General features: G+C 32.4%; 1 protein-coding gene across 1 annotated transcript; it reads left to right on the plus strand.

Annotated features, from left to right (window-relative positions):
* The first annotated feature begins 1,229 nt into the window (after positions 1 to 1,229).
* Positions 1,230 to 15,059, plus strand: LOC139491991 (allograft inflammatory factor 1-like). The gene is made up of 6 exons (XM_071280002.1): positions 1,230 to 2,259; positions 11,166 to 11,227; positions 12,100 to 12,166; positions 12,807 to 12,848; positions 13,315 to 13,477; positions 14,791 to 15,059. Exons 1-6 carry the CDS (start codon positions 2,217 to 2,219, stop codon positions 14,873 to 14,875), a joined length of 462 nt encoding a protein of 153 aa, XP_071136103.1. The 5' UTR covers positions 1,230 to 2,216; the 3' UTR covers positions 14,876 to 15,059.
* The last annotated feature ends 313 nt before the right edge of the window (positions 15,060 to 15,372 follow it).

Raw genomic sequence — 15,372 nt, forward strand, 5'->3', positions numbered from 1 at the left:
CAACGATAAAAACAAACAATACACATCTATAGCATGTATAGGAAAGCAAACCGTCTTCGTCAATATTCTACAGAAACACCAACCAAACGACAAAAACAAACAATACACATCTACAGCATATATAGGAAAGCAAACCGTCTTCAACAATATCCTATTGAAACACCAACCCAACGATAAAAACAAACAATACACATCTATAGCATATATAGGAAAGCAAACCGTCTTCAACAATATTCTACCGAAACACCAACCCCACAACAAAAACAAACAATACACATCTATAGCATGTATTGGAAAGCAAACCGTCTTCAACAATATTCTACCGAAACACCAACCCCACGACAAAAACAAACAATACACATCTATAGCATGTATAGGAAAGCAAACCGTCTTCAACCATATTCTACCGAAACTAAAACCCAACGACAGAAACAAACAATACACATCTATAGCATGTATAAGACAACAAACCGTCTTCAACAATGTTCTATTGAAACAGAACTGACCAAACAACAAAAACAAACAATGCACATATATTTGAAAACGAACCGTCTTTAACAATATTCTATTGAAACGACAACTCAACGAGAAAAACAAACAAAACTAATTTGTAGGCCAACAAACAGTAATTAGTCAGGATTATGTAAGTGATATTTTTTTTTTATCAATTTATCAAATAAGATTAAGTTTTTTAAAATGATTTATAATTTTTCAATTATCGGGGTTCAAAATGGATTTAGACCAGTTGTTTGTTTTCCTTGACGCTTTGAGCGTCGATTGTCACACCCTTTTCATCTCCTACCTTTTATACAGATGGTTTTTTATTCTTTTACAGTAAATTTACCTCTAAATCTTTGTTTATTCCTGTTTTTCTTTTTCTACCATTTTCTTTCTCATAATGCCTAATGACTTTTCAGTCTTTCTTATAAATAATTCAACGTAAATGGCACATGATTCGTACATTTTGTTTCTTAATGAAGTGACGAATCCAATGGAGGTGGTCCGGGGGTTGGAAACCCATTTATTGACAATCTACGCATTTGAATTGGAACATATCTCCTGGGTTGGGAACCCCATTTTTTGACAAACTACGCATTTGAATTGGAACATATCTCCTGGGTTGGGAACCCCATTTTTTGACAATCTACGCATTTGAATTGGATCATTTCTCCTGGGTTGGGAACCCCATTTTTTGACAATCTACGCATTTGAATTGGAACATATCTCCTGGGTTGGGAACCATATTTTTTGACAATCTACGCATTTGAATTGGAACATATCTCCTGGGTTGGGAACCCCATTTTTTGACAATCTACGCATTTGAATTGGAACATATCTCCTGGGTTGGGAACCCCATTTTTTGACAATCTACGCATTTGAATTGGAACATATCTCCTGGGTTGGGAACCCCATTTTTTGACAATCTACGCATTTGAATTGGAACATATCTCCTGGGTTGGGAACCCCATTTTTTGACAATCTACGCATTTGAATTCGGACATATCTCCTGGGTTGGGAACCCCATTTTTTTGACAATCTACGCATTTGAATTGGAACATATCTCCTGGGTTGGGAACCTCACTTTTAAAAATGTCTGGATCCGCCCCTGAAATGTTTTACAATAACGTACATGCTTTCATTGTTTAAACTATAAAAAAAAAAATATGCTTGACTTTTTTAAATGTTTCAATGTATGGTCCTGTTTTAATCTGCATCTTTTCTCAGCATCCAAACATAAATAATAAATATATCACAAAATAAATTATTTAATAATTAGTAAAAGACTAATTGTATTTTTATGCTAGCGAATATATTGAGAGAGCTAGATATTAAGGAGAAATTAGATTCAATGGAAAGATATTAAAGAAATATGTTAGTGGCAGTTATTATAAAGGGAACAATCAATGTGTCAAGATTTTGCAATTAAAAAGTTTCCAATCGATCGATACATACGATGTACATTTATATTCAGTAGCGATGACTTCCTTAGTTATTTTCTAAACCGATTTTATTAAAATTACACAGAAGGAAGTCACCTTGATAGTTTGAAATGGAAATTAATCCGGAAGATTTTATTATTGTCCGTTATATATCAAAATAAATGTTTTAGTAACCACGTATGCGTGAAATCGTCTTAAGGTCATATCACGTGACAATGGGACTAGGAAGTTGTACGTTTCATCATTGATACACATTAAACAACATCACAGGAAAAGATGTCAACTACGAATGGAAATTTAGATCTTGCAGATAAACAGGGTAAGAAAATTTATGATTTTATACAAAATACGTTAAGTCAGTTTAGCATGACAAACGACAACTAAAATATAATGAATAAAATTATCTAATAAAGTGTATACGACTTAGTATTGTAAACTAGCTATCATGTGTTTCGCTATAAACAAATTATAGATGACATATGATAAAAGTAAACGAAATGTAATTATGGTTCGTTTATAAACGTATGTATCAATGAAAATAGTCAAATGAGTATGTCCTAAACATTATACAAATTACATTTATACACATACATGGTTTATTAGAAAACTAGCGGCTTACATGTATGAACTTACATACTGTAATTATTAATTGCAAATGCGCATATATGATACATGATAGCGTGAAATATCATCACTTCCCGGACCACTTACATTTTACGTATGTATAATCATGTAATGTGGGTTAGAGTGATGATTTAACTTGGGGATAATATACTGACAATATATTAAGTCGCATAATATAAACAGTGCATAGTCACTGCATGTGATGCTATTTTTTGTTAATTTTAAGCCAATGCGATTATCACCAAAACGAACACACACTGCATTTAAATAATTTGTACCAATAAATTATGTTTGTAAATTTCACATTCCTTCACATACATTTAGTGTAAAAGTAACGTTATCTGTTTTTAAACTAATTGCAAAAAACCCTCGCAGACATTTGGTAGTGACCTGAATTTCGTTTTACAAGAAAATTTTCACGTGTTATGTTGTAGTTTTTCACTCATCTGTAACTGTGATTGTACGGATGTTAAAACATGATTTGTATATAATGTATTAAGAAACAAAATAGGTCATCAAATTCATTTCTTGCTTTGATTTGTGCATGTTCTTAATTCTTCTCAAGGACGCCCCCCTCTTTTGAAAATTTACATGTGTTATGTTGTAGTTTTTCACTCATCTGTAACTGTGATTGTACGGATGTTAAAACATGATTTGTATATACTAGTAATGTATTACGAAACAAAATAGTTCATCAAATTCATTTCTTTCTGTGATTTGTGCATGTTCTTAATTCTTCTCAAGGACGCCCCCCCCCCTTTTTTTTTAATTAGAACATACTTCAATCGATGTATCGATATTTTTGAATCACAGATGAATCAGTCTAAAATGATGAATACATAAAGAATTCTTTTATTTTCCACAATAATGCAGATTATTCAAAAATGATCAATAAACTGTTTAAATTAAAAAGATAGACTTAATGCTGTTTGCATGTCCACGAGACGAAAATAATTATCAGATAGGTCGTCAAAAAGGGGGAATGTACTGACCGCAATTTGTATATTACATTTATGTGTTGATTTAATAGCGTCACAATTAGATCTGCAATCTGCATGAAGGACAAAGCTTTTCAACAACTCCATTCCTCCCATTCCCCCAGCCACATGACGCACCACCTCGACTGAAACTGAACACTGAATTCATTCCATAAATGTATATTACTTGAAAGTTCATATAGGCGACACACTAACTTTTCTATTAACATTAAAGTGAAACTATATAATTTGAAAGGAAGTGTCCATAATTATTAGATTCCTATCGGTGTAATGTACTGTGTTCACTCTGCGACCGTAAGTGCGAGATACTCTTACCGTTGAATGCATGTAAGTGTCGAACTAAAAGGACTGTGCTACAAAATCAATGGACGAATAAGAATTGCCAATATTGAATAACTTATAAAAAAGAGAACAAAAAAAAAAAGATTGAGAAGAAGACGTAGAGGAAAATGTTCTTCATTTTTTTCTTTAAAGAGGGATGAATATTAAATGGGAAAAAATTGCAGAATGAATGACAAATAAAAAAGGAAGAAAAGGGTTATAGGCTAGTAAAAGAAAAAAGAATAGAGAATAATAGGCTGCTGATATATATAAGGAATACAGATATAGGCAAAAAATATAACTAATGATAAAAATGGTATAAAAATTGAAAATATTAACCCCCCCCCCCCTTTTTAACTGTCGACATAATAAAGATTACTATCTTTAAAACTAATACTTTCTGTTATTCTGTTATCATTTAAACAGCTATTACAGGCATTGTAATCATTATTTGTCACATGGATAAATATTATGTATATTTCTAACATGTAAATCTATCAGCTTTTTGACAAGTTTGAAAGGAGGAAAACACTAATTTGCGATAAATTGATCACAAGGACAATTGTATGTACTGTCAATATATTTTTATTCTGCGCAGGTATAAATATGTATTTTGTTTAAATATTGATATACGTCAAGTATGAGGTATGAATACATGTACATGTATGTTGTCAAAAGTCATCGTAAAACTGTAAATAAGACATCAAAATGTTGTCAATATGTTATCAAAATGTGAACATAATTACAGTTGTCAATATCTCCATTTACAAACGTTTGTCAGTTATATTCCTTGATGTCTTCTCTGCTATTTTTACTTTATGAATGTAGGTGGGTCTGGTTATGACATGGGACGGGGGTGCCTTATGTCCGTATTCTTTAATTGCTTACTATAAGCTATTTTTCTTCAATCTTTATTTATCTTGCCCATTATTTTCTCTTATATTTATCTCCAATTTTTTTCTGTACACTTTATTATTGGCTCATTTTTCTGTACTCTTGGTTCATAGTTTTCTATTCTGTAAAAACCACCCAGACCCTCATTTATGGGATACATTAACGACACGGCTACCAAACAACACACACTTAGACTGAGCTAGGCGAGGAGTCGACATGCGGTTTTCAACAGATCAACAAACAAAAAACCCCGCGTATTCAATGTATTAAGAAACCTTTGGACAAAAGGAAGGGAAAAGCCATTAAAGAAAGAGGGTCAAACCGTTAACAATGTAAAATAGATTTTTTTTTTAAAAGATTGTCATGTTGCAATTATGTTTGGCGACTCACTCTAATAAAAATCCTTTAAATAAGCAAGAGGCGTAGAAGGCGTACTCCTTTGACTAGAAAATATATCGTTCAAGCATAATGCCATTAAATTAAATTCGACTCGCTCCACTCGTCAATGTATATAACTTTTTTAGTTATGATTCTCGCTCTCAACTTGAATCACGACCTGTCCCTGTTTTAACTGGAAATACTATAACACATATCTATGATTGTGTCAGATTTAAAAGCAAAGGGATGGGATAGAATATTTTCAAACTATTTAGATTTGCGCGTATGATTATATATTTGTCTGTTGTCAAAAAAAACAATGACATTTTGTTTTATTAACGAGTAAAGTTAATCTAACATTACCCTATTCCTTTACACCGGAAGTGCGTGGTCAGCTTATATTGTAATACTATATCAAAATTGTGTAAAAATGTCATATTATATGTTTAACAATTACATTTGAAACAGGACAAAACACTTACAAATATGATTACGTAATTTACTTATATAAAAATTAATTTTTAAACCTGTTCTCGTGTAAAGGAATCCCCGTTTTAAAATGAAATACGACTTTAGGAAAACACAAAATGTTACAAATGGCCATCAAACTAGACATATATAACTTTATTTTCGGGAATATCATTCATAAACACGTAAATGGGATTTAGAAAATAACAATTTATTTAAATAATGCAACTTACTGTTAAGCGCCTAAATCAGTAGAATTTTGCTACAGTTTTGAATTTTCTCTTAAAAATTTCGGTCGTCCACCATTGTTTACATGACTCAAAAAATGATCTTGCTGTTTGTTCCGAGTGTTGTGACTGAACATGTATCTTTCAATTATTTAACATTGGTACATGTAATACTACATGTGTACTCCCGGTTGACCAAATATATGAATAAAAGTTCTGGAAATGTCATCCCGTCTTTACATCGCACATATTTATTATTGTGGGATGCAAAAACTTTCAGGTATATCAAGATAGATACAACGAACACAAAGCAGACCATTCCTTGTTTTACAAAAAAAAAAAAAAAAAAAAATGATAATAAAAAAAGCAATTGACTGGACATGTCAGCTGCCTGTGTTCAAAAATATCAATTGCGTCCAAAGGTTCGATATCTTTCGAAAGAAATTTAGATGAAAGTGAGTTACACGGAGTTTGATTCAAAGCCTTTGATATTATTAGATCAATTAGTGTGATAGTGCACCGGTCTTTCTTAGATAGGGACAACATCCTTTGTTGTAAAAACCTTTCGTGACATATTTAATGTTTGTATAGGGAAATTAAAGTATTTTCTTTAAAATATACACTACACAGAAATTGACCGAGGCGAATTAATCAAATACGTATTTCCCTTAGGAGGATGTAGGTACAATACGGTCACGTGTGATTATTTCATCTAAATCGGCTTTATTTAAAACGAATTCTTAAAAAAAAAATCAACATACACTGTAAGAAGTTAAGTTAAACAGGAAAAGAACACATTATTAATAAATGAATCATTGTAAATTGTCATCCTTATAGTTATAAAAATAAGAAGATACGATATAAGTGCCAATGAGATAACACTCCACCAAAGACCGAATGACATCGAAGTTAACAACAAATTACTTTAGGTCACCGTATGGCATTCAACAATGAGCAGAACACCGCATAGTTAGCAATAAAAAGCCGAATTGTCGAATTTCAAACAATATCATCGAGAAAACTGACGGCATGATTTATTGTACAAAACAATGAAACGAAAAGCAAATATGATATACAGCAACAAACGAATACTACTGAATATTAGGTTCCTAACTTGGGAGAGGCATAGTACATGTATATAGAATGAGGCGGGGTTAATATGTGTGCGCATAGGCGGATCCAGGGTGTGGGAGGGCCCGGTGGGCCGAACCCCCCTTTTGTGGAAAGAATTTGTTTGATTATATACGGAATCACTGAAGCATGACTGGAGCGCGCATCCCCCTTAGGTCAGTCAGCGCCCCCACCCTTATGAAAAGTTCTGGATCCGCCACGGGTGCGGATCCCCACCCCTCCCCTACTCTGAGACAGTCCATCAGATCGATACAAAGCAGAAAAAAACAGAATAACCTCCTTTTCCAAATTATATCGTCTTATCATGCTTATTATCATTGATGATAATGATATATTCAATCTTGATTTGTTCAAGACGTGAAATTACTTGCTAAAATTTAATTTCCTTCTTATTTTGTGGGGCAAACATGATCGAGACATTTAAAACAACGTTAGAAATTAGAAAAATGCAATCTATATAGATCAGTTACACCCCGACATTTTATTTGTGTTTGTAACAACAGCTGTTTTCGTCATTATTTGTCAAAGCATGTTACAGTATCATCTCGTAACAAAACATGCAAAATAAAAACAAAAAAAATTTCTTTAAAAACTTATACACGGGTGTCATTCGGTTTATCGAGAGAAATGATCGTGAAAGAATATCTAACGTCGGTCAAGTATTGAGAGACGATCGTGAAAGTTCTGGTAACGGATCGTGAAAGACATTTAATCGAGAAGACATATGAAACGTTAGTAAATATTCTAATTTAATTAATTACACAGACACATTTACGACAAAATAAAACTGTCTGTCAAAATGGTTCAACATTATGATCTGTATGTCAGAATATCTAGTTTCAAAAGTACATAGTTATTACAAAACGACAAAAGGTAGATTGCTTCTCGACATTGCAATGACATAAAAAATGTAAACAAACACGATTTTTTCACAAATTCGACTAGATAAACTACGTTTATCAGAATAAGGGTATTGTACTTAAATTAATTAAACGGTTCTCATAGTTATTGTGTATAAATATAATCTGAAACTTGGTAAATAAAGAACTATTTACACAAAATTGATTTTTTGGATCGTGAAAGATCACGTACCGCATTTTTGAAGATCGTGAAAAGGATCGTGAAAGATCTGATGCTACGAAGACGTTCAAATTATTCTTCCATTGTATGATAATTGATATTTTTTATTGGTATTGAGAAAGGCTAGATAGATCAACATCTTCAATATCAAAATATTTGTTAAGGCAAACAAGTAGAAAGTTGAAGAGCATGGAGGATCCAAAATTCCCAAAAGTTGTACCAAATACGACTATGGTAATCCTTAGTTTTTCGAAAAATTCAAAGTTTTGTAAACAAGAAATTTGTGTCAAATGACCACATTATTGATATTCATGTCAACACCGAAGTGTTGAATACTGGGCTGGTGATACCCTCGGGGACGAAACGCCCACCAGCAATGGCATCGCCCCAGTAGTGTAAATAGTTATCAAAGGTACTAGGATTATAATTTTGTACGCCAGACGCGCAAATATATTAAAATTATTATTTGGGCATTTGTGAACATGTTGTTTGTAAAATAGTTGGATGATTGTAGGATGAAGTTTTTTATTGTCATGTGAAGTACTCACTTATCATGAGTTATAGGATACCCATATTTTGTATATTGGATCCTATAAACTAAATGTCCGTCAGACAGGATTCACCTGACCCTGAATTTGCCTCATTTCATGGATGAAGATTCATTTTAGTGGTCAAGTCCGTATCGAGGATTCGTTAAGCTTTAGGATAACTGTCTGTTGTTATGATTGAAAGGTGTATATTTTCGACTTGTGCAAGGTTTCAACTAAAATTGAACTCATTATCATGCATCATTCGGCAATGTTTGTTTTATGTTGTTAGGCTTTTTAAATATATACCTGTATGCTATAGCGACAAGGTGTGTCGTGTATGGTGTACATGTCTGTCTGCATGTTTCTTATATCACCATGATGACTTCAATTGTGTTTGATTTATTAAATGATAGTAAGATGTCTATGTCTGGCTGGCGGTCAGGGTTCATAAACCTTTGACCTTATGTTCCGAATTAATTGGCCAAGCATAACTTTTACATTTGTCAGTTTCTAAGGCACTGTAAGGATCGGAAACACATTTATTTGATGTACGGGATATTTGTAGAGATCTGTATGGCATGGTTCATTTGACCTTGACCTTTTTTATGAAACATTGACAATCTTAAGCGCATTTGACACTTTTAGTAAAACCCTTGATATTATAGACGTTCAACAAATATACTATCATAAGTAAAGCAAACAAGACATAACAGCATTTGCGCTTTGGTATTCTATAGTATGTACTATATAGTTAAATCAATCCTTATCTGCGTTGTTTATAAAAGTTCTGTTGCACAAAATGTTGGTTATCGTGCAATCCAAAATTACACATGAAATGTGCTGTTTTTGCTATGATTTTTTGTTTGATGGATAACATTTTGGTTTAAACGTTGCATATCCATATTATTGGCTAACTAGTGTCGGTCTGCCTGAAGTGCACTAGACCGATTCACAGAGCTGAATCTTTCACACTTATTAAGACACGTTATTAGTTTTGGTTTTTTTAACTTTCGAGATAAAGTGTTGAATAGAAAAAAAAAGATAATAGCTTTAATGTTCATCCTTATCAAAATAGTTACAGGCTTCAACCACTTGCAGATTTATCAAATGGTAAAAGAAATACTGATTTCTGATTACTAGTATTAAGTCTTGTCACGCATTTTCTTTCACGATCGAAATAATACGTTGCCTGATCTTTCACGATCAAGTTTGATGGAAATTCAACAAATTCAAGGTTTTCATAAACAAATTAACGCTTTTAATGGAAGAACATACTTAAATTTTACTGTACTATCAGATACACCAAAGATTAAATTTCAAATATATCATGATATTCTGAAATATGACCATTATAGGTACAAAAAGCGTTTTATTTGTAATTAATTTCATAGACACGCATTGCGCCTTTTGTGTTTGTTCAAAAAGTACTTCATATTTTCTTTATCTTCTTTCACAGTTAGGTTGAGGAAGTTAAACCATTTTGACAGACATATTTTTTTGTTCGGATTTGTTCCGCGTTTTGAAAATTAAGCGATTTTTTCAAAGATTCTGAACTAAAATGTACATTAAATGTCATTCACGATCCGTTACCAAAACTTTCACGATCGTCTCTCAATACTTGACCGCCGTTAGATATTCTTTCACGATCATTTCTCTCGATAAACCGAATGACACCCGTGTTATAGGACGATAACTCGAAAGGTATTAAAAATGGACGCGAAATTATTAAAAAAATCAAACTCGGCATATTTGAAAGAAGATAACATCAAATCCTAATTATTAATTTTATTGGTTAACTGTTTCACAGTATAATAGAAAAAAACTATGATTTTTCGCAAAACTAAAAACGGTTCAGCAAGACGTGAAAGAATAAGCATATACATAGTACGTACTAGTGGGTCTGTTTAAATTTGTTCGACCTTAATGTTATTAATCATAATAACAAGGCAAGATCTTACCAAGGAGGTTTTAAGGAGTGTTGATAACTGGCTGTTTCTGAATTGGCACTGGTATAGGGCCAATATTTCTATCAGAAGTCAAATTTATATATAAAAAAGCGAGCAGTATATATTGTAACTGTAGATAGTAACACGTAATGTACATTTCGGTTAAAGTTCCGTCTACGGAATACAAACCATCTAATTAATAAACTGCATTCGACAATCCTCGGTAGAATCCACTACTCTCAGATGAGAGTTATGAATCGGCCGAGTTGAGGGCGAATGCAATAAACTGTAGACTTTCCAAAATCATCCTATGAATATCCGACGGGATTAGAAAAACAAAGGATATGGGGTATCTATCCATGACACTTCTTCAGTGCATATAAAGCAAAAACACACAGACAATCAAGGGGACAGCGCTTGTATTGCTGTTCTATACCTTAAAGTAACCATATGGCTTTCAACACGGAGAAGAAAACTATCTCTTCACTGCAAATCTATTTTATTGTGTCAATGAAAGTTTGCATGCACTATTATTAGTCTGAGACTACCACAAAATACTTGTTTTGTAGTAGTCTCTAAAGTGAATATAAATTAGAGCCTCTACATTTTTTTCATTTTTATTGTTTAGGTGGGAAGAAGTTTGGTGTTTTAAAGAAGCGACAAGAAGAGGAACTGTCTGACATAAATAAGGTAATTTCAAATTATTAGTGATCATACTATTTTTTTTGAAAAATATTGGTTTTAGTTGAAATGATAGGATTTTTTTAATGGGAATAATGGGAACTCACTTTTGTCCTATGACTGTATACTAGTATACCAAGGTAACTACGAGATTAGAGGGACACATAGTCTAGACTTCCAGTTTAAATCGGCATAGTACCCGTTAATAAGTAAAGGAATAAGACGTACTTCACCAAATAAATACTTATATCATTTTATTTCCATGTCGGAGCTTTGATAACATATTTGGTTTTCCACGAAGACGTTATATAGACAGCAACCTCAGAGTTTATAGACTTTGATTGGGTTCGTGTTGCTCACTCTTTTGTTTTCTATATTGCTTTTTGCATACTATTATTTGTCTGTTGATTGTATTTTTGTTTTCGGCCATGGCATTATCATATAAGAATAAGAAGATGTGGTATGATAAACAATGAACAAACTCTCCACCAGACACCAAATGACATAAAACACAATTTTTTTCACCCTTGAAAAATGACTATTTTGTTTTCGACTAATGAGTTTGAATGTACCGTTGGTACTTTTCGCCTTGCTTTCAATGTTTTAGATGGTAATGACGGCTATATTTACTTGTCTGATTGATTCAGAATCTCTTCAATTTAATTCCCTCGTCATTCACACCATATATACAATGATAGGCTAACATTGTTAGACGCGATAACATTATTCGGCCTTATTCTCATTGGTGAAGGCCATACTGTTACCTACGTTCACTCCAGTTGAACTTGGATAGATAGTTGTCTGATAAGCAATCATACCACATCATAATATTTTTATCCTGGAAGATATGTTAAATAATTCAACGAGTTTATTCTTTCCAGGAATATGAAACAGACGATTGTTATTCTGAAATTGAAGATCTGCCACAGCAGCTGGTGGCTTATAAAGGTGAGATATAACGTGAACAAGCAGATCCTATATCCATGATTCTAGCGAAGTCTAGAGTCTGCAGGATCTATTTTTTTAATCAAATTCTTGTGTAAAATTATTCAACTCTGACCCAAAGCCGAAATAAGTACAGACAAATTCCGAATCCTCATACAATATCGAATCACAATGAATGTGAGGCACAACTAAAAATACTAATGATTGCATGCATATCAGAAATAAATTCCACGAATACGAATAATATGTTAAAAAAATGCTGTTTTAATGTTAACAAATTACATTAAAAACTGCCTTGTGACTGTATATGTGTCGTAGCTCGTTTTCTATCTGGTTTTATTTGGAGACCTGACTGTATTGCTGGTATTTGCAGGTTTCTAGTCCCGATACCTTTTAAGAGTCTTAGTTTTGATTATACAAAAGCAAATATACTTGTCATTAGTAGTGGATCTAGTTTTCGATTGTTTGTATTCTTGCGATTTGAATTGTTTACGTTTTATTTCCATGCATGTTTAAATTATTTGTAATTTTTCGCATTTTACGTAAATTCGATTATTATTAGTCCCCAACCGACGAAATATAAGTGTACTTAATGTTTGTTCTCTATTATATATATATATCTAACTGTAATTTCATGTTTCAGCACAATTTATGGAGTTTGATCTAGATAATTCAGGTGATATAGGTGAGCATAAAGTAATACACAGATAGGGAAGGGTGGTTTTACGAAGTAGAAAAATGAAGGAAATTATAAAGAATGTTTTCGGAATTGTCAAAAATCTTATAAAGATACTTATAGATTTAAAATGAGAAGAATATAACTATTAAAGGGTATTTTTAAACAGTAAAGTAAATAAAAGAGGCAAATTTATACCCGTTCATTGAAAACACAGATTAACGAAAGCACTTCACAAAACTCTACGCACGAACATAGATATTTAGCAATGTTAATTCTTAAATCTTATTCGATGACCCAAGGGTTGACTTGAGTATGACATTTTTCGCTTAAAGTAAAGCAAAACACATACAATCAATTAATCAATCAATCAATTATTTTGTTCACTTCAACGTTCTAGTTCAAAGATGTGAAATAATAAGACTGAAATTTCAAAACCAGAATTGAAATAACTAAATTTCGTTCTTTATTTTAGATGAAATGGAATTAAAACAAATGTTAGAAAAACTTGGAACGCCGAAAACGCATAAAGAAGTGAAGAAAATGATACAAGAAGTAGACACGAATAATTCCGGGACAATCCATTACAGGGAGTTCTTAAATATGATGTTAGGGAAAAAATCAACAGTACTGAAAATGTAAGTATTTATTGATATAAAAGTATGCATATAGTATTGCGCATTATTTGGAAATATTATATAATACTGTGGATTCATTTATTTTCGTGGGTTCCAAATTTCGTGGATAGAAGAAATTAAGTACAATGTATGTATTATGTTGGATATTTGACAATCTAATTAAAAACCGATCTCTCATCGCTCCTGTTTCTGATACATTGTATGTCGCGTGGGAGATCTAACGAAATGCGCTTTGATGTCACATGTGAGTGACCTCGTAGGTGTGTCTTTTTCGACCAATGAAATTGAGTCTTCCACGATCTTGGAAGTTTAACGTAAGGCAAAGGGATGTAACTCATTTTATTTACGACGAAATCGTCAGTCAAAATAATTCATAAACTTTTTTGATTGGCTTCTTAATAGGTCGTCAACTCATTTGCATATCTTTATAAATTCATAACTTTTAGTTCACTCACATGTGACCTCAAAGCCTGTTTCGTTAGATCTCCCACGCGACATTTCAGAAACAGGAGCGATGAGAGATCGGTTTTTAATTAGATTGGATATTTGATTTCGTGGTTTAACTATGGTCTTCATACAAGTCAATAGCAAACTGTTCTTCGTAGACCATTTGAATTCGTGGTTCATTTATAACCACGAAAATAAACGAAAATTTGCATCAAACGAATCACAATGAATTCACAGTACAGACAAAAACACAAATACACACTCCTTAATTGGAAAAGGTGTTTCTTGTTTTGTTCATCAAAAGCTCACATTCATGATCAAAACACGGATTGGAAACTGATAACTCATTATATGTTCAAGACTGTCCTATCCAACCAATGAGTTTTAGCGACATTCTTGATTAGCATTAGTTTAAGTCACATTTGTTTATTGCAGCAGACCAAATGAGAAAAAAATTGTAATGGCATCTAAGGAATACTGTGTGCATGACCTGAAAAATAACACAAATGACACAAGAAATTCAAAGATTATTTTGACTTCAACAAAATCGAAATGAAATAACATTGAGCTGAAGGAGTATTCGTGCTTTCCTTCCTCTTGTAAAATAATCAGACGAAAATCAACAATGAAAGCGCTGTACCTGTGTATTTATTTATTATATTTTTGTTATATTTTTTCATGCGCACGCATCGTTTTTGTGGCATATTTAAAATGACGCACCTTATTGTTATTGGTTCGGTTTTGAAAAATAAAAATCCCAATGAGGATGTCTGTTTTTTCTTAGACTTAAAGAGTTTTGAGAGTATCTTACTTCTCAATTTATTAATATTATTCATTATGGAATTTTGCATTACTTTTTATTTCAGAATTTTAATGTTCGAACAAAGGAGTAAAGAAAAAGCAAAACCTCAAGGTCTTCCCGCCAAACGAGACATCAGCAGCTTACCTTGATAACATTGCAGCAATTTCAAAAGTGTTCAGCAACTATATTAAACTTTTAAGACCACCAATGCAAACTTAAACGTCGTGTATCATCTATGCAAAACACGTACAGCCATTCTTTTGTTTTGCATACCATTTTGTGATATTACTTGACATTTCAATTATTGTACATTTTATACGAATAAATGATTATAATATGTACATTTTGTTTTAGATCATAGATTCGCTATGATTTACGTCTTGATGTTGTTTTTCGAAATGCATTTGTGTAGCTATATATGTAAGAATTTCAGTAAAATTTTCCATTTTTGCATATTCCTAGACAGTTTTTGTTCATAAATCTCAAATGAACAAACAATAATTACTTTTCCAAATTTAAAAAAATCTCTGTTCGTACGCTGTTTTTTTTTTCTTTCATTTAATTAAAAGTTGTCTTTAATAACTGTTGAATAACGTTAGGATGACCCTGCTTAGGTTGTTCTTATATTCCTTAAACTTTCTGTATT

Source organism: Mytilus edulis, chromosome 10 (assembly GCF_963676685.1).
Source record: "Mytilus edulis chromosome 10, xbMytEdul2.2, whole genome shotgun sequence".
Taxonomy (NCBI): domain Eukaryota; kingdom Metazoa; phylum Mollusca; class Bivalvia; order Mytilida; family Mytilidae; genus Mytilus; species Mytilus edulis.